Source organism: Ovis aries, chromosome 1, assembly GCF_016772045.2.
Source record: "Ovis aries strain OAR_USU_Benz2616 breed Rambouillet chromosome 1, ARS-UI_Ramb_v3.0, whole genome shotgun sequence".
In the NCBI taxonomy this organism is placed as follows: domain Eukaryota; kingdom Metazoa; phylum Chordata; class Mammalia; order Artiodactyla; family Bovidae; genus Ovis; species Ovis aries.
The window spans coordinates 34,750,699-34,776,705 of NC_056054.1; the positions used below are offsets into that span (position 1 = coordinate 34,750,699).

At 36.4% G+C, this 26,007-nt stretch overlaps 1 protein-coding gene across 1 annotated transcript in view; it reads left to right on the plus strand.

Annotated features, from left to right (window-relative positions):
* Positions 1-26,007, plus strand: part of HOOK1 (hook microtubule tethering protein 1) — a 75,794-nt gene that overhangs the window by 28,440 nt on the left and 21,347 nt on the right. The window contains exons 9-12 of the mRNA XM_015092009.4: positions 4,915-5,081; positions 12,409-12,549; positions 13,609-13,810; positions 14,843-14,953. Of these exons, the coding sequence (XP_014947495.1) occupies positions 4,915-5,081; positions 12,409-12,549; positions 13,609-13,810; positions 14,843-14,953 (621 nt within the window). The remainder of the gene's footprint in view (positions 1-4,914; positions 5,082-12,408; positions 12,550-13,608; positions 13,811-14,842; positions 14,954-26,007) is intronic.

Below are 26,007 nucleotides of genomic sequence, written 5' to 3' on the forward strand. Positions count from 1 at the left end.
GTTTTAATCAGAATAAAAAAATGCAAGAACTCTGTAGTGAAAGATCTCACTTTAACCCATTTAAATAAAGGTCTATGTGCATTCTGTGCAGAGGTTACAGACTCTGGAACAACTGAAACTCTGACTCACTAAGTCAGGAGGAAGCCTGATTATGTGTGCTTTAAAAAGAAAAGAAAAAAACCCACATGAGAATTTGATGTAAGGTTTGAGAAACTCGTAATCTTATAGTTTTTGTCCAGTGATTATGGGGCCTTTCGGCAAGTTAGGATGAGTTTATCAACAGCTCTTTCCTCTGCCTTACTCAACCATTAATCCTAATACCTGGCAGCCATCAGTAGCTCTCATTTACTTACTGCAGTAACAGAGGCTGGTTATTCTTGCTTACAGTATGTTCAGTTCAGTTCAGGTGCTCAGTCGTGTCCGACTGTTTGCAACCCCATGAATTGCAGCATGCCGGGCCTCCGACCCCATGAATCGCAGCACACCGGGCCTCCCTGTCCATCACCAACTCCGGAGTTCACTCAGACTCACGTCCATCGAGTCAGTGATGCCATCCAGCCATCTCATCCTCTGTCATCCCCTTCTCCTCCTGCCCCCAACCCTCCCAGCATCAGAGTCTTTTCCAATGAGTCAGTTCTTCGCAGGAGGTGGCCAAAGTACTGGAGTTTCAGCTTTAGCATCATTCCTTCCACAGAAATCCCAGGGCTGATCTCCTTCAGAATGGGCTGGTGGATCTGCTTGCAGTCCAAGGAACTCTCAAGACCACTTCTCCAACACCACAGTTCAAAAGCATCAATTCTTCAGCACTCAGCCTTCTTCACAGTCCAACTCTCACATCCATACATGACCACAGGAAAAGCCATAGCCTTGACTAGACAGACCTTAGTCAGCAAAGTAATGTCTCTGCTTTTGAATATACTATCTAGGTTGTTAGAGAGAAACATACTCCTACCCAGCACTGGGTCACATATAGTGAGGCAGTGATCTTCAAACATAAAGGTGTCTGAAAATTATGTGTGAAACAGGACTCCAGCTATAGAAATTTATGTTTTAAGTTTTTAAATAAGCTAATATCAAAATATTAAATCTGAGTGGTGTGAGAAAAGAGCATTATTTTTTTTTTAGCTTTTTGAACTTTCTTTTAAATAGCTCAGAGAGAGACAGAAAAACTAGAGGAACAGAAAGGGACAGAAGCAGGTACAGAGTGAACGAACTATCACCATGGCATCTTGTTAAAAGATACCTAGAACCACCTCTGGACGTTCTAAGCCACTCATCTGGGGTGGCTCTGGAACCACTATGTGAAATACATGGTTATGAACAAGGTTGTTTACCCACTAGATATTGAAAACTAAGTTTTCCCTTGCTCTTCTTCCTTCTTCAGGAGATTCTTATCCAGTTTGAAGACAAGGTATTGTTTCTACTCTATCATTCTTGTAACAGCCCCTCAGTTCGCTTCAGTTCAGTCGCTAAGTTGTGTCCAACTCTTTGCGACCCCATGAATTGGAGCACGCCAGGCCTCCCTGTCCATCACCGACTCCCGGAGTTCACTCAGACTCACGTCCATCGAGTCCGTGATGCCATCCAGCCATCTCATCCTCTGTCGTCCCCTTCTCCTCCTGCCCCCAATCCCTCCCAGCATCAGGGTTTTTTCCAATGAGTCAACTCTTTGCATGAAGTGGCCAAAGTATTGGAGTTTCAGCTTTAGCATCATTCCTTCCAAAGAACACCCAGGACTGATCTCCTTCAGAATGGACTGGTTGGATCTCCTTGCAGTCCAAGGGATTCTCAAGAGTCTTCTCCAACACCACAGTTCAAAAGCATCAATTCTTTGGCACTCAGCTTTCCTCACAGTCCAACTCTCACATCCATACATGATCACTGGAAAAACCATAGCCTTGACTAGACGGACCTGAGTTGGCAAAGTAATGTCTTTGCTTTTGAATATGCTATCTAGGTTGGTCATAACTCTCCTTCCAAGGAGTAAGCATCTTTTAATTTCATGGCTGCAGTCACCATCTGCAATGATTTTGGAGCCCCAAAAAATAAAGTCTGACACTGTTTCCTCACCTATTTCCCATGAAGTGAAGAGACCAGATGCCATGATCTTCATTTTCTGAATGTTGAGCTTTAAGCCAACTTTTTCACTCTCGTCCATCAAGAGGTTCTTTAGTTCCTCTTCACTTTTTCCCATAAGGGTGATATCATCTGCATATCTGAGGTTATTGATATTTTTCTCCTGGCAATCTTGATTCCAGCTTGTGCTTCTTCCAGCCCGGCGTTTCTAATGATGTACTCTGCACAAAAGTTAAATAAGCAGGGTGACAATATACAGCCTTGACGTACTCCTTTTCCTATTTGGAACCAGTCTGTTGTTCCATGTCCAGTTCTGACTGTTGCTTCCTGACCTGCGTTATAGGTTTCTCAAGAGGCAGGACAGGTGGTCTGGTATTCCCATCTCTTTCAGAATTTTCCACAGTTGATTGTTATCCATACAGTCAAAGGCTTTGGCATAGTCAATAAAGCAGAAATAGATGTTTTTCTGGAACTCTCCTGCTTTTTCCATGATCCAGCAGATGTTGGCAATTTGATCTCTGGTTCCTTTGCCTTTTCTAAAACCAGCTTGAACATCTGGAAGTTCACGGTTCACCTATTGCTGAAGCCTGGCTTGGAGAATTTTGAGCATTACTTTACTAGCATGTGAGATGAGTGCAATTGTGCAGTAGTTTGAGCATTCTTTGGCATTGCCTTTCTTTGGGACTGGAATGAAAACCGACCTTTTCCAGTCCTGTGGCCACTGCTGAGTTTTCCAAATTTGCTGGCATATTGAGTGCAGTACTTTCACAGCATCAACTTTCAGGATTTGAAACAGCTCAACTGGAATTCCATCACCTCCACTAGCTTTGCTCGTAGTGATGCTTTCTAAGGCCCACTTGACTTCACATTCCAGGATGTCCGGCTTTAGGTAACAGCCCCTACCCTCAAGCTAATAAGAGATATTCTTTTCTCGCGCCCCCCCAAAAGCATAATACGTCAAAGCACCACATTTTCTGTCCTGTAATTGTGTACATTTCTTCTGTAGGGATCTTAAAGGGTGCAACCTCCATTGTTTTTTGTATCCGAATAACAGGATTGTATTACATGACAGATAATAGTCACTAAACTGCTTATATGACAAGGATGGATGCATGCATTGTACTTAGGAAGAAAAACTGTTTCCTCTTTGTCTGGCAATGTTTTTTCAGACTTTGTGTTACTCGTTTGGAGGACAGCGTTTGTAACTTGCCGACACTGTATTTAAGACTATATAATATAATTTGATTTTTTTTTAAAGATTTATTTATTTTTTTATTAATTTTGGCTGCTCTAGGTCTTTGTTACTGTGCATGGGCTTTCGCTTGTTCTGGTGATCAGGAGTTACTTTTTGTTGCAGTGAGAGGGCTTCTCACTGTGGTAGCTTCTCTTGTTGTGAAGCACAGGCTCAGTAATTGTGGTTCTTGGGCTTAGGTGCTCCGTGGCATGTGGAATCTTCCTGGATGAGGAATCAAACCATGACCCTTGCATTCACAGGTGATTCTTAACTACCAGACCACCAGGGGAGTCCCTATAACTTGATTTTAATTTGCTTTTATTAGCTCGCTATGTTAATATGTAGTCCCATTCACGTAACTAGACTGCATTGATTACACCTTTTGAAACTATAAATAGCAAATTTGTGCAGTAATATGTTGTGAAAGGGAAAGTCGCTCAGTCATGTCTGACTCTTTGTGACCCCATGGAATTCTCTAAGCAAGAATACTGGAGTGGGTAGCCGTTCCCTTCTCCAGGGGATTTTCCCAATGCAGGGATCGAACCAAGGTCTCCCTCATTGCAGGCGGAGTCTTTACCAGCTGAGCCTCTAGGGAAGCCCAATAACATAAAAAGTATTGTAAGTTATGATAAGTCAGCCTTTTTCAAACTAATCTTAGTAAAATCCCATGTAGATGTCTGATGTTATTAAAGAAAGAAAGAAAGATAGCGCTATTATGTCCAACTATTGCGATCCCGCAAACTGTAGCCCGCCAGGCTCCTCTGTCTATGGAATTCTCCAGGCAAGAATACTAGAGTGGGTTGTCATTTCCTTCTCCAGGGGGTCTTCCTGACCCAGGAATTGAACCCAGGTCTCCTGCATTGCAGGCAGATGCTTTACCGACTGTTACTCAGGAAGCCATGTCTTATAAAGGGTTGCAGCCTTATCTCTAAATGTTTAAAGATATTTTTAAATGAAAAAGAAGTAGAACTAAGGGAGCAAATGATGCTTATTAAATGTGTAAGTAGAATTAAAAATGTATCAAGTATTGGTATAGATGTCATTCTAAAGTTACATGTTTATATCCATTTAATCTTAAGCAAATAGTTTCAGTGTGCAGTTGGGTTCAGTTTTTTGCTGCTGATTCACTAACCAAATAATGTGGTTATCCCCTGAAGATACATGTGAATCTGATCATTTTCTACTATGAACCTAAAATGGTAATTTTGTGCATATTTGTTTGTACCTCAGTTTACTAGGTAACAGCATCCTGAAAATACATTTATATGTAAAAGGGAAACAAATTATTTTTTTGAAGTACATAGGTGCATAAAATTTTTAGAGACTTAGAAACAGTTTCTTCTCTGACCTAAAGCAAGCAGGAAGTTTGGAAGATATTCTGCTTTATATGTATTAACTCTCTTTTCTCTGTATTAATAAAATTAATTTTATTTCTTCTGATCCAAACCTCCTAAACCCAGAATTCCAGAGCTAGAAGGATCCTTAGGAATTTATCTAGCCTGATTGACCAGGCTAGTTAATGGCTTGGTCAGATTTAGAATCTAGAACTCCACTCTAAACTCTTATTTGCTACTGATGCTTATGTTTGTGTTTTTGATTTTTAGGTGACAGCGCTTCAAGATGAAAAGAATTCACTAGTTTCTGAGAACGAAATGATGAATGAAAAACTTGACCAGTTGGATGGCTCTTTTGATGATCCAAATACAATGGTTGCAAAAAAATATTTTCATGCACAGTTGCAACTAGAACAATTACAGGAAGAAAACTTCAGGTAGAATTTTTAGTAGAAATCATTCTATACAGTTTTATTAAACTAATAGCTAAAAATCGTAATAGCAACAACTGATGATTAACCATTACAAGGCATGTTTAGAATACTAAGTGGATGAAAATACTGTCTAGTATAAGTGGTTCCTGTCCTCGTAGGGCTAACAAACAATCCAGTTAAGCAAGTGGGATACATATCTAAAAAGCAAAACAATTCAAAATAATGTGTGATGAGGGCCAAACAAAGGCCATAGGCAAGTCCACGAGGAATTTAAAAGAATGATTGCTAAAACCTGGGGAGAAGAGAATTTTTTGCATAGGACAGGGCACTTGATAATTGGAAGAAATATATAAATCTCACACTAAAAGGATGCTTTTCATATCAACTTTTATATTATTTTGGAAAAAAAAGTGTACATCTAACCTTTGATAAACATTATCTTTTTGTGTGCTTACCCCTGAGCCCTGCAGTGTAAGGCCCTGGTAAACAGGTGCTCCAGTTGTACTGTATGTGTTTTTTTGTTACTTTATTTTGGTAAGATTTCAAACTTACTGAAAAAAGTTGCAAGAATAGGATAGGGAGCTTCTGTATATTTCTCATTCAGATTTGACGTTTGTTTTACAGTTCTATTCATTTGCTTTAGCAGTCTCTTTACATAGTCACATGTGTATATATGTTTTGTTTTTTGAACCATTTGAGAGTAAACTGGAGACATACTGCTTTACCCCTATGTACTTCAATGTGTATTTCCTAAGAACAAAGCTATTCTCTTATAAACCACAGCATAGTAATCAAAATTAGTGAATTGGTCTTTGAAACAAATCATTATCTAATCTATAGATCATATGCAAATTCTATCAGCTTTCTCAGTATCCTTAAAACTTAAGTTTTTTCTTGTTTCAGAATCTAATCCAGGATCGTGCTTTGCATTTAGAAATGGATTCTGACTCAATGGACTATAATTCCATTACTATCGTCATTTATTTTTATGTTTAAATTGTCCCAGATTTGACCACTGAGAAGCCTTTCAATTAGCCATGTGTCTTTACGATATGTTTCTATCCTTTTTTGAGTATTTTCTTCTTTCTGGCACAACAAAATGTTTCAGACTCCAGTTGTTCTTCCTCGACTCTAGAATCAACCATTTTTCCAAGAAGTCCTGATTCCTTTTAGTGGAGAATATTATTCTCCACTAGAAAGAGAGATCTATGGTCTAGATGAATTTTTCTGTCTAGATTTAGTCTCCGCTAAAAACTAAGGTCTGTGGTCTCAGTTCGGTTCAGTCACTCAGCCGTGTCTCTTTGCGACTCTACCGACTGCAGCACGCCAGGCTTCCCTGTCCATAACCAACTCCCGGAGCTCACTCAAACTCATGTCCATCGAGTCGGTGATGCTATCCAACCATCTCATCCTCTGTCATCCCCCTCTCCTCCTGCCTTCAGTCTTTTCCAGTGAGTCAGTCCTTCACATTAGTTGGCCAGAGTATTGGAGTTTCAGCTTCAGCATCAGTCCTTCCAATGAATATTTAGGGCAGATTTCCTTTAGGATGGACTGGATCTCCTTGCAGTCCAAGGAACTCTCAAGAGTCTTCTCCAATACCACTGTTCAAAAGCATCAATTCTTTGGCACTCAGCTTTCTTTATAGTCCAACTCTCACATCCATACATGACTACTGGAAAAACCATAGCTTTGACTAGATGGACCTTTGTTGGCAAAGTAATGTCTCTGCTTTTTAATATGCTAAGTTGATCATGGCTTTTCTTCCAAGGATGGTCTAGATGAATTTTTCTGTCATTGCTTCTGGGCCACCTTGGTGTACAGAGCTAGGAAATACAGTTTTACAGGTTCATACCAGTCCGTGTTTGCACACGTGTCTATGCATATATCTGTTTATTTCATAGCTACAATTATGAACAGTGAATTCATATTATCATCTTCCATTTCAGTCCAGTGACTTCAGGGTGCATTCTGATTTTCTGCATTTTCGTATTGTAACTCCCTTCTCCAGCATTGAGAAACCTGACTTCCATTTTACTCAGCTGATTTATTCATTTACTCAATCCCAAAACACATTTGAAGTAAGAATCGCTAATCCATGCCTTCTATAAAAAGATAATGCTACAGTGCAAACTAATGCTACACTTCAGTATGTTTACAGTTCTTTTTTTAAGATAATGTTTACATACTGTGAATTGAGTGAATAGCACTGTTTTGCATCTTTTATTAAAAGCATGCATTTGTGTAACTCACATTTTTATCATTTGATAAATCATTTCTGTCACTACAGAAAGTTCCCCTATGTCCCTTCCCAGATAACCCCTATGTCCCAGAGTTTCTTCCGATTATTTTCCAGTATAGATATGTTTTCTCTGATCTAGAACTTCTTAGAAATTGTAATATGAATTCTTTGGTGACTGGCTTCTTTTGCTCAGCATATTTGTGAAATCTACTGATGTTGCTGAATATATCAGTTCTTTTTTTTTTCTTAATTGCTGAGTAGTATTCTGCTAAATGGAATTATTGCACATTGTAACACATTTTGCTTATTCATTTTCCTTTAGATGGACTTTTGAGTTTCCAGATTTGGGCTAATATAAATAAAATGGATATGAACATTGGAATATAAAACTTTCGTGAACATATTTTTCATTTCTCATTGGCAATTACATAAGAGTGGCATTGCTGAGTCACACGTTTTATTTGTGTTATATTTAAAAGATACCAGCAAACCATTTCCTAAAGTGGTCATATTGTTTTACATTCCCACCAGCAGTGCTTGCTGCTGGTTGCTCTAGTTACTCTGCCTGTATAACGTAAGTTGGCCTTATCAGTCTTCTTCATCTTAGTTATTCCAGGGAATGGGTTAAGGGTGTTGAATTGTGGCTTTAATATGCATTTTCCTGATAACTAATGATAATGGTGGTAAGCACCTTTTCATGTGCTTATTTGGACTATATTTTACTATGTGAATTGTCTCTCTACACTGTTAGCCTATTTTTAAATTGGATTGTCTTTGTTACTGAGTTGTAAGAGTTTAAAAAATATATATTCTGGTTATAGAATCTTTGTCAGATATACATGTAATAATATTTCATCTTTTCTGTAGCTCGCCACTTCATTTTCAAATGGTATCTATAAGGAATTAAAGTTCTTAGATGAAGTCTGATTTATCAGCATTTTTTAGATTAGTGCTTTTTATGTACTGTCCAGGAAATCTGTCTAGTCCCTAGTTATGAAAATACTCTAGTATTTCCTTCTAGAACCTTAATAGTTTTGTTTTTCACAGTTAGGTCTGTGATCCATCTTGAATTGACTTTTTTGAAAATAGTGTAATATATGGGTGTCAGACTTTAGTTTTATTCCCCTTATGCGTATCCTGTTGTTCCAGTATCATCAGGTGAAAAGATTTTTATTTTACTCCATCAAATTGCTTTGGCACCTTTGTGAAAAATGATATAGCCATAAAATTTGGGTGATTTTCTGTATTCAGTTCCTTCGTACTGATGAATTTGTCTGTCCTTAGCCCATAAGACTTGATCTTGACTACTATAGCTCTAAAGTAAGTCATTTAAAATCAGGTAGTGTGAATATTCCCACTCTTTCTTCTCAAAATATGTTTTGACTCTTCTGTCTTTTGCTTTTTTGGTCAGTTTCTCTTAAAAACCTTTTGTGATTATGACTTCAAGTTGTATATGATTGATGGCTTAACCATATTGAGAATTTCTGTTTTATGAGTTTAGTATCTTTGTCTATTTGTCTTTAATTTCTCTAGCAATGTTGTATTGTTTCCAGCATAGTATTGTGTGTATCTTCTGTTCATTTCATTCTCAAATATTTAAATTTTTGCTATTACAAACACAGTTAGAAAAATTATTCTGAAAAGTTGCTGCTAATATATAGATACACAGTTGACTTTTATATGTTGAAACTTTTATATCTTAATGTCTTGCATTTGAAGACTTGTATGTTTTTCAAAGTTTCCTCTTTTTTTTGTTCAAACAACTTTATTTATTTACTTTTTTATTTTTTGGCCACTGCTCAGCATACAGGATCTTGGTTCTCTGACCAGGGTCCAGTCCCGTGCTCCTGCAGTGGAAGTGCAAAGTCTTAACCACTGGGCCACCAGGGAAGCCCTGCAAAGTTTCTTAATTCACTTACTGATTCTAGTAGTTTGTTTTGGTAAAAAATCCTAAAGAATCTGCAGTCATCTATTAATAGACCTTTACCTCTTCCTTTTATTATTTCTGCCTTGTCTTTGTTTTCCTTGCTTTGAATGGGAGCAAACATCTTGCTATGTTCTGGGTCTTGGGGAGAAAATGTCCAATTAAGTACAGTCAAGTATGAAACTAGCTAAGTAGTTTTTTTTAATATGTATTTGTTTATTTCTGGCTGTGCTGGGTCTTTGTTATTTTGTGGGCTTTCTCTAGTTGTGGAGAGTCGGCAGTACTCTCCAGTTGCGGTAGTTGTGGAGAGTGGCGGATACTCTCTAGCTGAGTGCCAGCTTCTCGTTGCAGTGTCTTATTTCGGAGCACGGGGTCTAGGCGCACGGATCAGTAGCTGCAGCACGTGGTCTCTAGAGCACAGGCCCAGCAGTCGTGGCACACGGGCTTAGTTGGCTCTGTTGCATGTGGAATCTTCCTGGACCAGGAATCAAGCTTGTGTCCCCTGCATTGGCAGGCAGATTCTTTACCACTGAGCCACCAGCGAAGCCTGCTGTAGAGTTTTTAAATTGGCTTTTTATCAGATTGAAAGAGTTCTCCATTATTTCTGCCTTGCTAAGAGTTTTTATCATTTATCAGCGTTGATTTTTGTCTTAGGACTTCTGTGCATCTTGAAAAAAGATGATTTGGTTTTTCTTTTTTATTCTTTTAATACGATTAATTTTTGAATGTTAAAAAAATTTGTGTTCCAGAGAAAAACCACCTTGGTCATATTTTCTTATCTTATACACATATGACTCGATTTGATTTGTTGATATTTTGAAAGTATTTTTGTGTCTTGTCTTTATAATAGATACTGGTCTATAACTTTTTTCTCTTGTAATGTCTTTCAGGTTTTGTTCTGCTAGTCTCATAGAATAATTGGGAAATACTCTCTCCTCCTCTATTTTCTGAAAGAGTTTATGTAAGAATGACATTATTTCTTCCTTCAATATTTGATAGAATTAATCAGTAAAACAATTGGATCTGTGGTTTTCTTTGTGAAAAGGCTTCTAATGACACATGTAATTTATTTAATGGTTCATAGGCTTTTCAGATTTTGTTTCATATTATGTCAATTTCCTAAATTGTCTTTTTCAAGGTATATATTTATTTGATTTAAGTTGTTTAGTTTATTGGCATGAAGTTTTTCATAATATTCTATTTATGGTCCCTTTAATGATTGTAGGAGCTGTAACGGTGTTTCCTTTTTCATTCTTGATGTTGGTAATTTGTGTTTTCTTTCATTTTTCTTGGTCACCCTTGCTTGAGGTTCATCAGTTTTATTAATCTTACACCCTTCATTAATTGAACAGCCTTTATTAGTTTCCCATAGTTTGAGTTTTAGATCTCTGTTCTTTATTCCTTTCCTTTTACTTACTTTGGATTTGATTTGCTCTTCTTTTTCTAGCCTCCTAAAGTTAGACGCTTGATTTTAAGCATTTCTTTATTTCTATTATAAGCCTTTAAAACTGTAAATTTCTCTCTAAGCATTGATTTAGCTGTGTCCCTAAAATCTGATTTGATTGCGTTTCTGTTATTATTCAGTTCAAAATATCTTCTAATTTCCTCTCTGATTTCTTTTCTGACTCAGGAATCATTTAGAAATGTATTTTTAAATTTCCAAATATTTAAGGCTTTTCTCCAAACTTCTCATTGTGACTGATTCCTAATTTAATTTCCTCATGGTTAGAGAATATAATCCATAAGACTTCATTCTTTTTAATATTTATGATACCTATTGATCATCACATGTTTTATTGCAGTGAATATTCCATGTGTACTTGCAAAGGATGTGTATTTTTTTTTTTACTGACATGCTTCACAAATATTTATTATATCAAGCTGATTAGTAGGGTTATTCAGATTTCTTCTATATTTGACATTTTTGGTTAGTTCTTTCATTTATTGGGAGACTGATGTTAACATTCTTGACAATAATTATGGATTTGTAGATCTCTGATTCTGTCAGTTTTTGCTTCATCTGTTTTAAAATTTTGTTTTTAGTTGCACATAATTTTTTGATATGTCTTTCTGATGGCTTGACCCTGTGATAATTGTGAAATGTCTATACCTTTGGTAATACTTTTTGTATTAAACCATTTTTTGATGTTAAGATAAATACCCCAGTTTTCTTTGCTTATTATTTGCATGATACTTATTTTCATCTTTTTACTTTTAACCTATTGTGTCTTGAAATTTAAAATGTTTCTTATAACTAGTATATATTTGAGCCTTGCTTTTTTATCCAGTCTGATAGTCTCTGCCTTTTTAATTGGTGTGTTTAGTCCTTTTGCCCTTTACATAATTTTTGATATGGTTGTGCTTAAGGTCTATCAGTTTGCTGTTTTTCATTTGTCATATTTGTTCTTGTGTTTCTTCTTTTCTGCATTATTGTCAGCTGATCAAGTAATTTTTAAATATTTTTATCACTATATAGTCATTTTAGTTTTTGTTGTTGCTCTTGGGTTCAAAGTATTTATTCTTTATCACAGACTATACTTAGAGTTCATATTTCACCACTTTACGTACTGTGTACATTTTTGGGTAACTTTATATGGTTTCTCTTTTTCTTTTGAAATTAAAATTCCTGTTTGAACTAGAGAACCAGGCTCAGTGTTTCAAAGTGATAATGAAAATTCAGAACATTACTGGCTTATCAGTTCTTACAAGTAACTGCACTAATGCAAGATGTTAATAATAAGGGAGACTGGGGAATGAGACAACCATGAGAGAATATATAGGAACTTGGTACTTCCTGTTCAGTTTTTCTGGAAAAAAAAAGTTATTAATTTTTTTAAGTAAAAAAAATCATTTGATCATAAATGTTAAGAGTTTACTTTTGGACTTCTAATTGTCATTGATCCATATGTCTAGCTTTATGGTAGTATGACACTATCATCATTACTGTAGCTCTGTAGTAACTTTTAAAATTGGAAAGTGTGAGTTCTCCAACTTTTTTTTAAGCTATTGTTTTGAAACTAAGGACTAGAAAGGAGCTTATTCCTTTAGTTTTTCTTTTTTTGAATGTGGAATCAAACATTTTAAAAATAAGTTTTGCTAAGCTCATATCTCAGTGAAAAAACAAATAATGGAAATTACATTATAAATACTTGTTTTCTTTATGCAAGGCTTGAAGCTGCAAAAGATGATTACCGTGTTCACTGTGAAGAACTTGAAAAGCAATTAATTGAATTTCAACATAGGAATGATGAATTGACTAGTCTTGCTGAGGAAACAAGAGCCCTGAAAGATGAAATAGATGTTCTTAGGTATGGCATGTCTAAATATAATTATGTCACTTCTCATTTTGGTATTCTGTATTTTAATTAAGGAATCTTACAGTTATACCTGTGTATCAAGTATTGATCAGTTTTTATCAAAGTTCCTAGTCTTTACTTCTTTTATGTTTGTTGATAGTTATGTGAAGTTTTAGGATATTTGATTCCTGTTAGGACAGATTTTCATATTAGAACCATAAACCTTTTTCTTATTTCTGATCAAGCTGAGTTATTTTTAGATACATTTGACTTGACCTTCTTGTACTTACTAGTACATCTTGTGAAATTTTTGTGTAAGAAATGTATTCTCACAAACCATATTTTGACATTTGATAAAATTATAGATAAGAATCCTAGCATTTATTTCAAGATTATCCCAGGTTCTCTTATTGTCTTTGACAGTACAGAGTTTATAATGAGCTTCGGCTGTGATATGTTAAGCAAAGAATCTGTTTAAATGATTTTTTATGTTAATTTTTCTTAATTAACCATTTCTTACACAGTTTTTAATGTTCATTTAAAAGAAAATCTTTATAAGCATTAATGTTAACCTTCACGTGATATTGAAATGATTCTGTGTATTTATTCTCCATCCCATTTGTCAGGTGTGCACAACTCTAAAGGGAAGTGCTTTGCCAAACAAATTGTAAATTCAGTCAACTTACTGAATATATCACATACTTAGAACAAACTACATTAGATTTATGCACAGAGCACAACTGGCCTGTAAATTAAAATGCAGCTCAGAACTGTTCAGCTGTATTTACAAAACCATTCTTTTTTTAATACATTGTTATGATATATAGAATAGTTCGATAATACAGTGTGTCAAATTTCGAGCATTTTATTTTGATGACTTTATAACAGAAGGGTTGAACTTTCTGAGCCCATTTCCAGATTTCTCACAAAGTTAATGATCTCTTTTCTTTCCCTCTCATTTTTTTTAACCAGTTGATAGTTCATTTGGAAGACTCCTTTTCCAGCCAGAATAACACTGTTATGTGCATTTACTTGTTTTTATACAGTAATGTTTAATCTTTGTTATTATAGGGCTACCTCTGATAAAGCAAATAAACTGGAGTCTACAGTTGAGATATATCGTCAGAAGCTACAAGATCTGAATGACCTTCGCAAGCAGGTGAAAACTTTACAGGAAACAAACATGATGTACATGCATAATACAGTCAGCTTAGAGGAGGAGTTAAAGAAGGCAAATGCTGCACGCACACAATTAGAAACATACAAGAGACAGGTAAGAAAATATCTAAAGTTTTTTAATCAATGAAATTGAAAGAGGGTAACTTTTCACTCCTTAAGAAGGATGTAGCAGAGAATAAGCACTGTGCCGTGCTGTGCTGTGCTGTGCTTAGTTGCTCAGTCGTGTCCGACTCTTTGCAATCCCATGGACTGTGTAGCCCACCAGGCTCCTCTGTCCATTGGGATTCTCCAGGCAAGAATACTGGAGTGGGTTGCTATGCCCTCCTTCAGGGGATCTTGCCAACCCAGGAATAGAACCCACGTCTCACACATTGCAGGTGGATTATTTACCATCTGAGCCACCAGGGAAGCCCAAAAATATTGGAGTGGGTAGTCTATTCCTTCTCCAGGGAGACTTCCCGACCCAGGAATAGAACTGGGGTCTCCTGCATTTCAGGTGGATTCTTTACCCGCTGAGCAACCCAGGAAGCCCCAAATAAACACTACTTGTAGTCAGTTGTGTACTTCTTATTATCACATGTATCTTCTATCTGTAATTTTAATTCAAGAGTTGATCATTGAGTTTGTGTTTTCTAGGTCTTTTGGACTTCCCTGATAGCTTAGTTGGTAAAGAATCTGTCTGCAGTGCAGGAGACCTCGGTTTGATTCCTGGGTCAGGAAGATCTGCTGGAGAAGGGATAAACCACCCACTGCAGTATTATTGGGCTTCCCTTGTGGCATTTTTATTGGCTTCTGAGCTTTTGTATACTTTGGGGATATTTTGTTTCATTAACATTTCTGATAACCAGGGATAAATACGTAGAGAATGGAGTTATAACCTAAAATATTCTCTTTTGCTATTTGTCAAACACCCTAGAGAAACAGTAGAAGACTTATTTTTTTGCTAAATTATTATTTGTGTATTTTAAAATTTATTTTAATTTTTTTTATTTATATGCCATTTCCACAAATATTTAAAATTAGACTGTAATCTTACTATAAATTTTATTTCCAGTTGTTCATTTATTGATCTCTGAAATGCTATCAATATATACTCTTTATTTTCTACTTTTGTTTCTGATAAAAGGTTCAGGATCTTCATGTTAAACTTTCCTCTGAATCCAAAAGGGCAGACACACTAGCCTTTGAAATGAAGCGGCTTGAAGAAAAACATGAAGCTTTACTTAAGGAAAAAGAGGTAAACACAAATGTAATTGATGTGAAATATGTATGTCCTGTTTTAGTTTTAATATTGTCCTTGATGTTTTAAGAATGGAAGTGATGTAACCAGTTCTTCTTTCTCCAAATTGAAATTAGTGATGTAAAAGAAAGTCTTGTAGAAATTCTTTATGCAGTTTTGTAAGTTTTCTTGATATGATAAGATGAAGTCATGTCTCAGTGCATGTGTTCCAGCTCTAGACTGTCAATTCCTTGAAAGCAAGGACCATAGATGCAATTTTTAAAAGCTTTATTAGGATATAATTTACATATCATAAATTTCACCTATTTAAAAGGTATAGTTCAATGGTGTTTAGTGTATTCAGAGCTGGAAACCATCATCGTTTTAGAATTCTGTCATCATTCCAAAGAGACCCTGTGCCTGATAGCAGTTATTCTGCATCTGGTCCTCTTTTCCCCAGCCTTAGCAACCATTAATCTACTTGCTGTCTATGAATTTGCCTGGTCTGTCCCGAATATATAACCATACACTTTATGACTTTTGTGACTGGGTCCCATCGTTTAGCATGATACTTTCAAGGTTCATCGGTGTTGTAGCATGTATCAGCACTGTATTCATTTTTATTGCTGAGTAGTGATCTGTCAGACTTTATTTTGGGGGCCTCCAAAATCACTGCAGATGGTGATTGCAGCCATGAAATTAAAAGACGCTTACTCCTTGGAAGAAAAGTTATGACCAACCTAGACAGCATATTCAAAAGCAGAGACATTGCTTTGCCAACAAAGGTCCGTCTAGTCAAGGCTATGGTTTTTCCATTAGTCATGTATGGATGTGAGAGTTGGACTGTGAAGAATGCTGAGTGCCAAAGAATTGATGCTTTTGAACTGTGGTGTTGGAGAAGACTCTTGAGAGTCCCTTGGACTGCAAGGAGATCCAACCAGTCCATCTGAAAGGAGATCAGTCCTGGGTGTTCTTTGGAAGGACTGATGCTGAAGCTGAAACTCCAATACTTTGGCCACCTCATGCGAAGAGTTGACTCATTGAAAAAGACCCTGATGCTGGTAGGGATTGGGGGCAGGAGGAGAAGGGGACAACAGAGGATGAGATGGCTGGATGACATCACCAACTCGATGGACATGAGTTTGGGTAAACTGCTGGAGTTGGTGATGGACAAGGAGACCTGATGTGCTGCAGTTCATGGGGTCGCAAAGAGTTGGACACGACTGAACTGAACTGAATTGAGTAATCTGTTATATGGATATACCATATTTTATTTATCTGTTCATCAGTGGAAACAAAGTCCAGTTGGGTTGTTTCCACATTTTGTCTATTAAATGAATAATGTGGCTATGAACATTTATGTACAAGTTTTTATGTGGACACATGTCTTCATTCTTGAATAGGTGTCGAAGAATGGTATTGCTGGGTCATATGGTAGATGTTTAACATTTTTAAGAATTACCAGACTTTTATAAAGTGGATGAACCATTTTTCATTCTCACTAGCAGTTTGTAAAAGATTCCAAGTTCTCCCAACTCTTGTCAAATCATATTGAATTTTAATTTTGGCTATCCTAGTAGGTATGAAGTATATCCTAGTAGGTATGAAGTATTATATCATTGTGGTTTTGATTTGTATTTCCCTAATGACAAATGATGTTGAACATCTTTTCATGAACTTATTGACCATTTCTGATTTTACTTCTTTGAGAAATACCTCTTCAGATTCTTTAGACCATATTTTATTTGTTATTTGCTTTTTTATTTTTGAGTTCTAAGAGTTCTTTATATATTCTAGATACAAATCTCTTGTCAGATACATGGTTTGCAAATATTTTCTCCCATTCTTTGAGTCATCTTTGCACTTTTTAAATGGTGTGTGTGTGTGTGTGTGTGTGTGTGTGTGTGTGTGTGTATGTATGTCTATGTCTGTGTATATTGCAGCAGAATAGTTCTTTATTTGATGAAAACAGTTATCTACTTTTTCTTTTGTGTTTTTTTGGTGGTGTTTCTATGACACTATTGGGTAACCTTAAGGTTATAAAGGTTTATTCCTCTGTTTTCTTTTATATTTTTAGCTCTTATATTGACTCTGTGGTCAGTATTGAATTCATTTTTATGTGGTGTGAGATAAGTTTCTAACTTTCTTCCTCTGTGTTTAGATATTCATTTGTCCCAGCACCATTTGTTGACATTGACTGTTCTTTCCCCCACTGAATATTCTTGATACTCTTGTTAAAAATCATTTGACATGGTCCTGTAATGATGGACATGTTATACCTTTGTCAAAACTCATAAAAATGAAACAAAGCATGTACCCTAATGTAGACTTATGTCCTTTAGTTAATAATAGTGTATCACTTTTGGCTTATCAGTTCTTAGAAGTAACCACACTAATGCAAGATGTTAATAATAAGGGAAACTGGGGAGTTGGTGGGGGGGGGGATGACGGAATATATGGGAACTTTGTACTTTCTGTTCAGGGTTTTTAAAACCTATTAATTTTTTTAAAGTAAAAAGCATTTGGCCACAAATGTTAGAGTTTATTTCCAGATTTTTAACTGTCATTGATATATATGTCTAATTTTATGGTAATACCACACTGTCATGATTACTGAAGCTTTATACTAAGTTGAAATTTGAAAGTATACTCATTTGAAATAAGTTCTCCAACTTTTTCTTTGGAAAGCTATTGTTTTGGTTATTCTGGGTCTCTAGCATTTCATACGAGTCTAAGGGTCAGATTATTGTTCCTGCAAAAGAGCCAGATTGAAATATTGATAGAAATTTCCTGAATCTGTTGATCAGTTTGGAAACCTGGCCACCTTAATAGCATTAAGTTTTCTGATCCATTAATATGTCATTAACATTCCATATATTTAGGTCTTTAGTTTCTTTCAATAGTGTTTTGTAGTTTTCATAAGATTCACACCTTTTAAAACTGTTCATGATTGTTTTATTCTTTCTAATGTCAGTGCTAACATATAGAAATACAATTTATTTTTTGACATTGATCTTGAATTTTATTTACATCCTTGTTGGATTCCCTTAGTATTTCTAATAGTTTTTAGTGAATTCTTTAGGATTTTTTATATACAAAATCAGGACATCTGTAAATACAGATAGTTTTATTTCTTTTTTTACATTCTGAATGTCTTTTATTTCTTGTTAAATTGTCCTATCTAGAACCTTCAGTACTTTGTTGAAGGAAATGGCAAGGTGAGAGTATCTTTCTCTTGTTTCCAACATTAGGAAGAAAGCATTCATTCTTTCACCATGATGTGTCTTATTCATTGTGGATTTTATTTGTAGATTCCTTCTGTCAGGTTAAAGAAGTTTTAATTCCTAATTTGTTCCATGTTTTTATCCTGAAAGGGTTCTGGATTTTGTCAACTTCTATTTCTGGGTTAGTAGGATAACACATAGTTCTTGTCTTTTACTGTATTTGTGTCATGTGTTACACTGATTTTTTAAAATCTTAAACCAGTTTGTGTTCTTAAGGTAATTCTATTTAGTCATAGGGTATAATCACTTTTGTATGTTGCTTGATTCAGTTTGCTAGTATTTTGTTGAGTGTTTTCCCATCCATATTATAATAGATATTGGTTGGTAATTTTCTTTTGATGTCATTGCCTGGTTTTGGTGTCAAGGTGATATGATATAAAATGCATTGAGAAAATGTTCCTGCATCTTTGGTCTTAGTTCACTTGAAGTCTTTGTCTAGTATGTCCCCCACTAGTGTCATCTCATTGACTCTTTCTGTTAACTGTTCATTTTTTTTTTTTTCCCCTGTGTAGGAATGTCTCTGTTTCTTTGCATGTATTTTGTTGTTGTTGTTGAAAATATGACCTTTAAAATAGTAATGTGTTTCAACTCTGGAAATCAGATTTCCTCCCAACCTCAGGGTTTTTTGTTTTTGGTGGTTTTTTAGTGACTCTTTTGGACTAATTCTATAAAGTTTTTTTTTTTTTTCCTTTGTAATGTGCAGCTACTGCATTCTCTGCTCAGTAACCGTTAAGATCAGTTAATGATTTGTCAACTATTTCCGTAGATCTCCCAATCTTTGCCAAAGGACTCAATGTGTATTTAGTTAGGAAAACATCTTCAGTTCTTAGGAAGTTTAAAACTCTGCCTTTGCCTTTATTTCCTGTTTGCACAGGGTTTCAAGTTTATCCAGAGCTGAGACATTGGGGTCCTCTAAGGTTATTTCTGGGCATGCACACAGCTCTGTACATAGCTGACCTCCTAGATCTCCAGGAATATGTTAGGACTTTTTAACATCCTCTATGGATGTCTTGTTTCTCAGCTCTTCCTTGTAAGTGTTTCACAAGAGTCTTGTTTGCCTTAACTGGCATCATACCTTCAGCAGCTATAATGAAAGCAATTGCTGATGATTGTTTTTTACAGATGCCTAAGGAATATTTTCTGGCGCAGAAAGCACCAAATTAGCTCAAATAATGAAAAGCATGATTGGGACTTTTCCAAGGTGCTGTTTGACAGACCAGATAGTGATAGTTTTCTTTTTCTTTTTTTAAAAAATATATCTAGCATGGAGCTTTTAAAGAAGAGTTTCATAGCTAGTCAGCCTTTCCAGGTGGTGGTAACCTCTGCTTTTCAAAGCTACTCAAGGCTACTCCATGGTTGGGGAGAAGATGATATAGTAATCAGGATAGTTAAAAGAACAAAAAGCTCACTGTACTGAGGTTTAGCACAGTTTCTTTAATAAGTGCACCTCAGATCATGGCAAACCTTTGGTTAATCTTCAGAATTTTTGAAAAGCTGATTTTGACAAATTGCAAGTGTTCACATTGCATTTATGAAGGAACAGATTTATAGGGGTCCTGATGCCTGACTGTAGTTATAATTTACAGTGTTCAGAGATCCTTAGAACATCTGTACACACTGGCCTAAGGACCCTTGGAATCAGTTACCAATTTACTGCTAAGTTGATATGAGCCACATAATGGACATTATAGGGTTTTATTTATTGATTTGAAGTATCCAGTTCCAGTTCAGTCGCTCAGTCATGTCCGACTCTTTGCGACCCCATCAATCGCAGCACACCAGGCCTCCCTGTCCATCGCTGTCTCCTGGAGTTCACTAGACTCACGTCCACCGAGTCCGTGATGCCATCCAGCCATCTCGTCCTCTGTCGTCCCCTTCTCCTCCTGCCCCCAATCCCTCCCAGCATCAGAGTCTTTTCCAATGAGTCAACTCTTCGCAGGAGGTGGCCAAAGTACTGGAGCTTCAGCTTTAGCATCATTCCTTCCAAAGAAATCCCAGGGTAGATCTCCTTCAGGATGGACTGGTTGGATCTCCTTGCAGTCCAAGGGACTCTCAAGAGTCTTCTCCAACACCATTGTTCAAAAGCATCAATTCTTCGGTGCTCAGCCTTCTTCACAGTCCAACTCTCACATCCATACATGACTGCTGGAAAAACCATAGCCTTGACTAGACAGACCTTAGTCGGCAAAGTAATGTCTCTGCTTTTCAATATGCTATCTAGGTTGGTCATCACTTTTCTTCCAAGGAGTAAGCGTCTTTTAATTTCATGGCTGCAGTCACCATCTGCAGTGATTTTGGAGCCCGAAAAAATAAAGTCTAACACTGTTTCTACTGTTTCCCCATCTATTTCCCATGAAGTGATGGGACCGGATGCCATGATCTTTGTTTTCTGAATGTTGAGCTTTAAGCAAGCTTTTTCACTCTCCTCTTTTACTTTCATCAAGAGGCTTTTTTTTTTATTTTTATTTTTTAAATTTTTTAAATTTTAAAATCTTTAATTCTTACATGTGTTCCCAAACATGACCCCCCCCCCCACCTCCCTCCCCACAACATCTCTCTGGGTCATCCCCATGCACCAGCCCCAAGCATGCTGCACCCTACGTCAGACATGGACTGGCGATTCAATTCTTACATGATAGTATACATGTTAGAATTCCCATTCTCCCAAATCATCCCACCCTCTCCCTCTCCCTCTGAGTCCAAAAGTCCGTTATACACATCTGTGTCTTTTTTCCTGTCTTGCATACAGGGTCGTCATTGCCATCTTCCTAAATTCCATATATATGTGTTAGTATACTGTATTGGTGTTTTTCTTTCTGGCTTACTTCACTCTGTATAATTGGCTCCAGTTTCATCCATCTCATCAGAACTGATTCAAATGAATTCTTTTTAACGGCTGAGTAATACTCCATTGTGTATATGTACCACAGCTTTCTTATCCATTCATCTGCTGATGGACATCTAGGTTGTTTCCATGTCCTGGCTATTATAAACAGTGCTGCGATGAACATTGGGGTACATGTGTCTCTTTCAATTCTGGTTTCCTCGGTGTGTATGCCCAGCAGTGGGATTGCTGGGTCATAAGGTAGTTCTCTTTGCAATTTTTTAAGGAATCTCCACACTGTTCTCCATAGTGGCTGTACTAGTTTGCATTCCCACCAACAGTGTAGGAGGGTTCCGTTTTCTCCACACCCTCTCCAGAATTTATTGCTTGCAGATTTTTGGATGGCAGCCATTCTGACTGGTGTGAAGTGGTACCTCATTGTGGTTTTGATTTGCATTTCTCTAATAATGAGTGATGTTGAGCATCTTTTCATGTGTTTGTTAGCCATCCGTATGTCTTCTTTGGAGAAATGTCTATTTAGTTCTTTGGCCCATTTTTTGATTGGGTCGTTTATTTTTCTGGATTGAGCTGCAGAAGTTGCTTGTATATTTTTGAGATGAGTTGTTTGTCAGTTGCTTCATTTGCTATTATTTTCTCCCATTCCGAAGGCTGTCTTTTCACCTTGCTTATATTTTCCTTTGTTGTGCAGAAGCTTTTAATTTTAATTAGATCCCATTTGTTTATTTTTGCTTTTATTTCCCATATTCTGGGAGGTGGATCATAGAGGATCCTGCTGTGATTTATGTCTGAGAGTGTTTTGCCTATGTTCTCCTCTAGGAGTTTTATAGTTTCTGATCTTACATTTAGATATTTAATCCTTTGAGTTTATTTTTGTGTATGGTGTTAGAAAGTGTTCTAGTTTCATTCTTTTACAAGTGGTTGACCAGTTTTCCCAGCACCACTTGTTAAAGAGATTGTCTTTACTCCATTGTATATTCTTGCCTCCTTTGTCAAAGATAAGGTGTCCATATGTGTGTGGATTTATCTCTGGGCTTTCTATTTTGTTCCATTGATCTATGTGTCTGTCTTTGTGCCAGTACCATACTGTCTTGATGACTGTGGCTTTGTAGTAGAGCCTGAAGTCAGGCAAGTTGATTCCTCCAGTTCCATTCTTCTTTCTCAAGATTGCTTTGGCTATTCGAGGTTTTTTGTATTTCCATACAAATCTTGAAATTATTTGTTCTAGTTCTGTGAAAAATGTGGCTGGTAGCTTGATAGGGATTGCATTGAATTTGTAAATTGCTTTGGGTAGTATACTCATTTTCACTATATTGATTCTTCCGATCCATGAACATGGTATATTTCTCCATCTATTAGTGTCCTCTTTGATTTCTTTCATCAGTGTTTTATAGTTTTCTATATATAGGTCTTTAGTTTCTTTAGGTAGATATATTCCTAAGTATTTTATTCTTTTCGTTGCAATGGTGAATGGAATTGTTTCCGTAATTTCTTTTTCTACTTTCTCATTATTTGTATATAGGAATGCAAGGGATTTCTGTGTGTTGATTTTATATCCTGCAACTTTACTATATTCATTGATTAGCTCTAGTAATTTTCTGGTGGAGTCTTTAGGGTTTTCCATGTAGAGGATCATGTCATCTGCAAACAGTGAGAGTTTTACTTCTTCTTTTCCAATTTGGATTCCTTTTATTTCTTTTTCTGCTCTGATTGCTATGGCCCAAACTTCCAAAGCTGTATTGAATAGTAGCAGTGAAAGTGGACACCCTTGTCTTGTTCCTGACTTTAGGGGAAATGCTTTCAATTTTTCACCATTGAGGATAATGTTTGCTGTGGGTTTGTCATAGATAGCTTTTATTATGTTGAGGTATGTTCCTTCTATTCCTGCTTTCTGGAGAGTTTTTATCATAAATGGATGTTGAATTTTGTCAAAGGCCTTCTCTGCATCTATTGAGATAATCATATGGTTTTTATTTTTCAATTTGTTAATGTGGTGAATTACATTGATTGATTTGCGGATATTGAAGAATCCTTGCATCCCTGGGATAAAGCCCACTTGGTCATGGTGTATGATCTTTTTAATGTGTTGTTGGATTCTGATTGCTAGAATTTTGTTGAGGATTTTTGTATCTATGTTCATCAGTGATATTGGCCTGTAGTTTTCTTTTTTTGTGACATCTTTGTCAGGTTTTGGTATTAGGGTGATGGTGGCCTCATAGAATGAGTTTGGAAGTTTACCTTCCTCTGCAATTTTCTGGAAGAGTTTGAGGAGGATAGGTGTTAGCTCTTCTCGAAATTTTTGGTAGAATTCAGCTGTGAAGCCGTCTGGACCTGGGCTTTTGTTTGCTGGAAGATTTCTGATTACCGTTTCAATTTCCGTGCTTGTGATGGGTCTGTTAAGATTTTCTATTTCTTCCTGGTTCAGTTTTGGAAAGTTGTACTTTTCTAAGAATTTGTCCATTTCTTCCACGTTGTGCATTTTATTGGCATACAACTGCTGATAGTAGTCTCTTATGATCCTTTGTATTTCTGTGTTGTCTGTTGTGATCTCTCCATTTTCATTTCTAATTTTATTGATTTGATTTTTTCTCTCTTTGCTTCTTGATGAGTCTGGCTAATGGTTTGTCAATTTTATTTATCCTTTCAAAGAACCAGCTTTTGGCTTTGTTGATTTTTGCTATGGTCTCTTTTGTTTCTTTTGCATTTATTTCTGCCCTAATTTTTAAGATTTCTTTCCTTCTACTAACTCTGGGGTTCTCCAACTCTTCCTTTTCTAGTTGCTTTAGTTGTAGAGTTAGGTTATTTATTTGACTTTTTTCTTGTTTCTTGAGGTATGCCTGTATTGCTATGAACTTTCCTCTTAGCACTGCTTTTATAGTGTCCCACAGGTTTTGGGTTGTTGTGTTTTCATTTTCATTCGTTTCTATGCATATTTTGATTTCTTTTTGATTTCTTCTGTGATTTGTTGGTTATTCAGAAGTGTGTTGTTCAACCTCCATATGTTGGAATTTTTAATAGTTTTTCTCCTGTAATTGAGATCTAATCTTAATGCATTATGGTCAGAAAAGATGCTTGGAATGATTTCGATTTTTTGAATTTATCAAGTTTAGATTTATGGCCCAGGATGTGATCTATCCTGGAGAAGGTTCCATGAGCACTTGAAAAAAAGGTGAAATTCATTGTTTTGGGGTGAAATGTCCTGTAGATATCAATTAGGTCTAACTGATCTAATGTATCGTTTAAAGTTTGCGTTTCTTTGTTAATTTTCTGTTTAGTTGATCTGTCCATAGGTGTGAGTGGGGTATTAAAGTCTCCCACTATTATTGTGTTATTGTTGATTTCCCCTTTCATACTTGTTAGCATTTGTCTTACATATTGCGGTGCTCCTATATTGGGTGCATATATATTTATAATTGTTATATCTTCTTCTTGGATTGTTCCTTTGATCATTATGTAGTGGCCTTCTTTGTCTCTTTTCACAGCCTTTGTTTTAAAGTCTATTTTATCAGATATGAGTATTGCCACTCCTGCTTTCTTTTGGTCTCTATTTGCGTGGTATATCTTTTTCCAGCCCTTCACTTTCAGTCTGTATGTGTCCCTTGTTTTGAGGTGGGTCTCTTGTAAGCAGCATATAGAGGGTCTTGTTTTTGTATCCATTCGGCCAGTCTTTGTCTTTTTGGTTGGGGCGTTCAACCCATTTACGTTTAAGGTAATTATTGATAAGTATGATCCCGTTACCATTTACTTTATTGTTTTGGGTTCGGGTTTATACACCCTTTCGTGTTTCCTGTCTAGAGAATATCCTTTAGAATTTGTTGGAGAGCTGGTTTGGTGGTGCTGAATTCTCTCAGCTTTTGCTTGTCTGTAAAGCTTTGATTTCTCCTTCGTATTTGAATGAGATCCTTGCTGGGTACAGTAATCTGGGCTGTAGGTTATTGTCTTTCATCACTTTAAGTATGTCTTGCCATTCCCTCCTGGCCTGAAGAGTTTCTATTGAAAGATCAGCTGTTATCCTTATGGGAATCCCCTTGTGTGTTATTTGTTGTTTTTCCCTTGCTGCTTTTAATATTTGTTCTTTGTGTTTGATCTTTGTTAATTTGATTAATATGTGTCTTGGGGTGTTTCGCCTTGGGTTTATCCTATTTGGAACTCTCTGTGTTTCTTGGACTTGGGTGATTATTTCCTTCCCCATTTTAGGGAAGTTTTCAACTATTATCTCCTCAAGGATTTTCTCATGATCTTTCTTTCTGTCTTCTTCTTCTGGGACTCCTATAATTCAAATGTTGGAGCGTTTCATATTGTCCTGGAGGTCTCTGAGATTGTCCTCATTTCTTTTAATTCGTTTTTCTTGTTTCCTCTCTGATTCATTTATTTCTACCATTCTATCTTCTATTTCACTAATCCTATCTTCTGCCTCCATTATTCTACTAATTGTTGCCTCCAGAGTGTTTCTGATCTCATTTATTGCGTTATTCATTATATTTTGACTCTTTTTTATTTCTTCTAGGTCCTTGTTAAACCTTTCTTGCATCTTCTCAATCTTTGTCTCTAGGCTATTTATCTGTGATTCCATTTTGATTTCAAGATCTTGGATCATTTTCACTATCAATATTCGGAATTCCTTCTCTGGTAGATTCCCTACTTCTTCCTCTTTTGTTTGGTTTGGTGGGCAACTCTCCTGTTCCTTTACCTGCTGTGTATTCCTCTGTCTCTTCATCTTGGTTATATTGCTGCGTTTGGGGTGGCCTTTTTATATTCTGGTAATTTGTGGAGTTCTCTTTATTATGGAGCTTCCTCACTTTGGGTGGGGTTCTATCAGTGGCTTGTCAAGGTTTCCTGGTTAGGGAGGCTTGTGTTGGAGTTTTGGTGGGTGGAGCTGGGTTTCTTCTCTCTGCAGTGCAGTGGAATAACCCGTAATGGGTTATGAGACATCAAAGGTTTTGGAA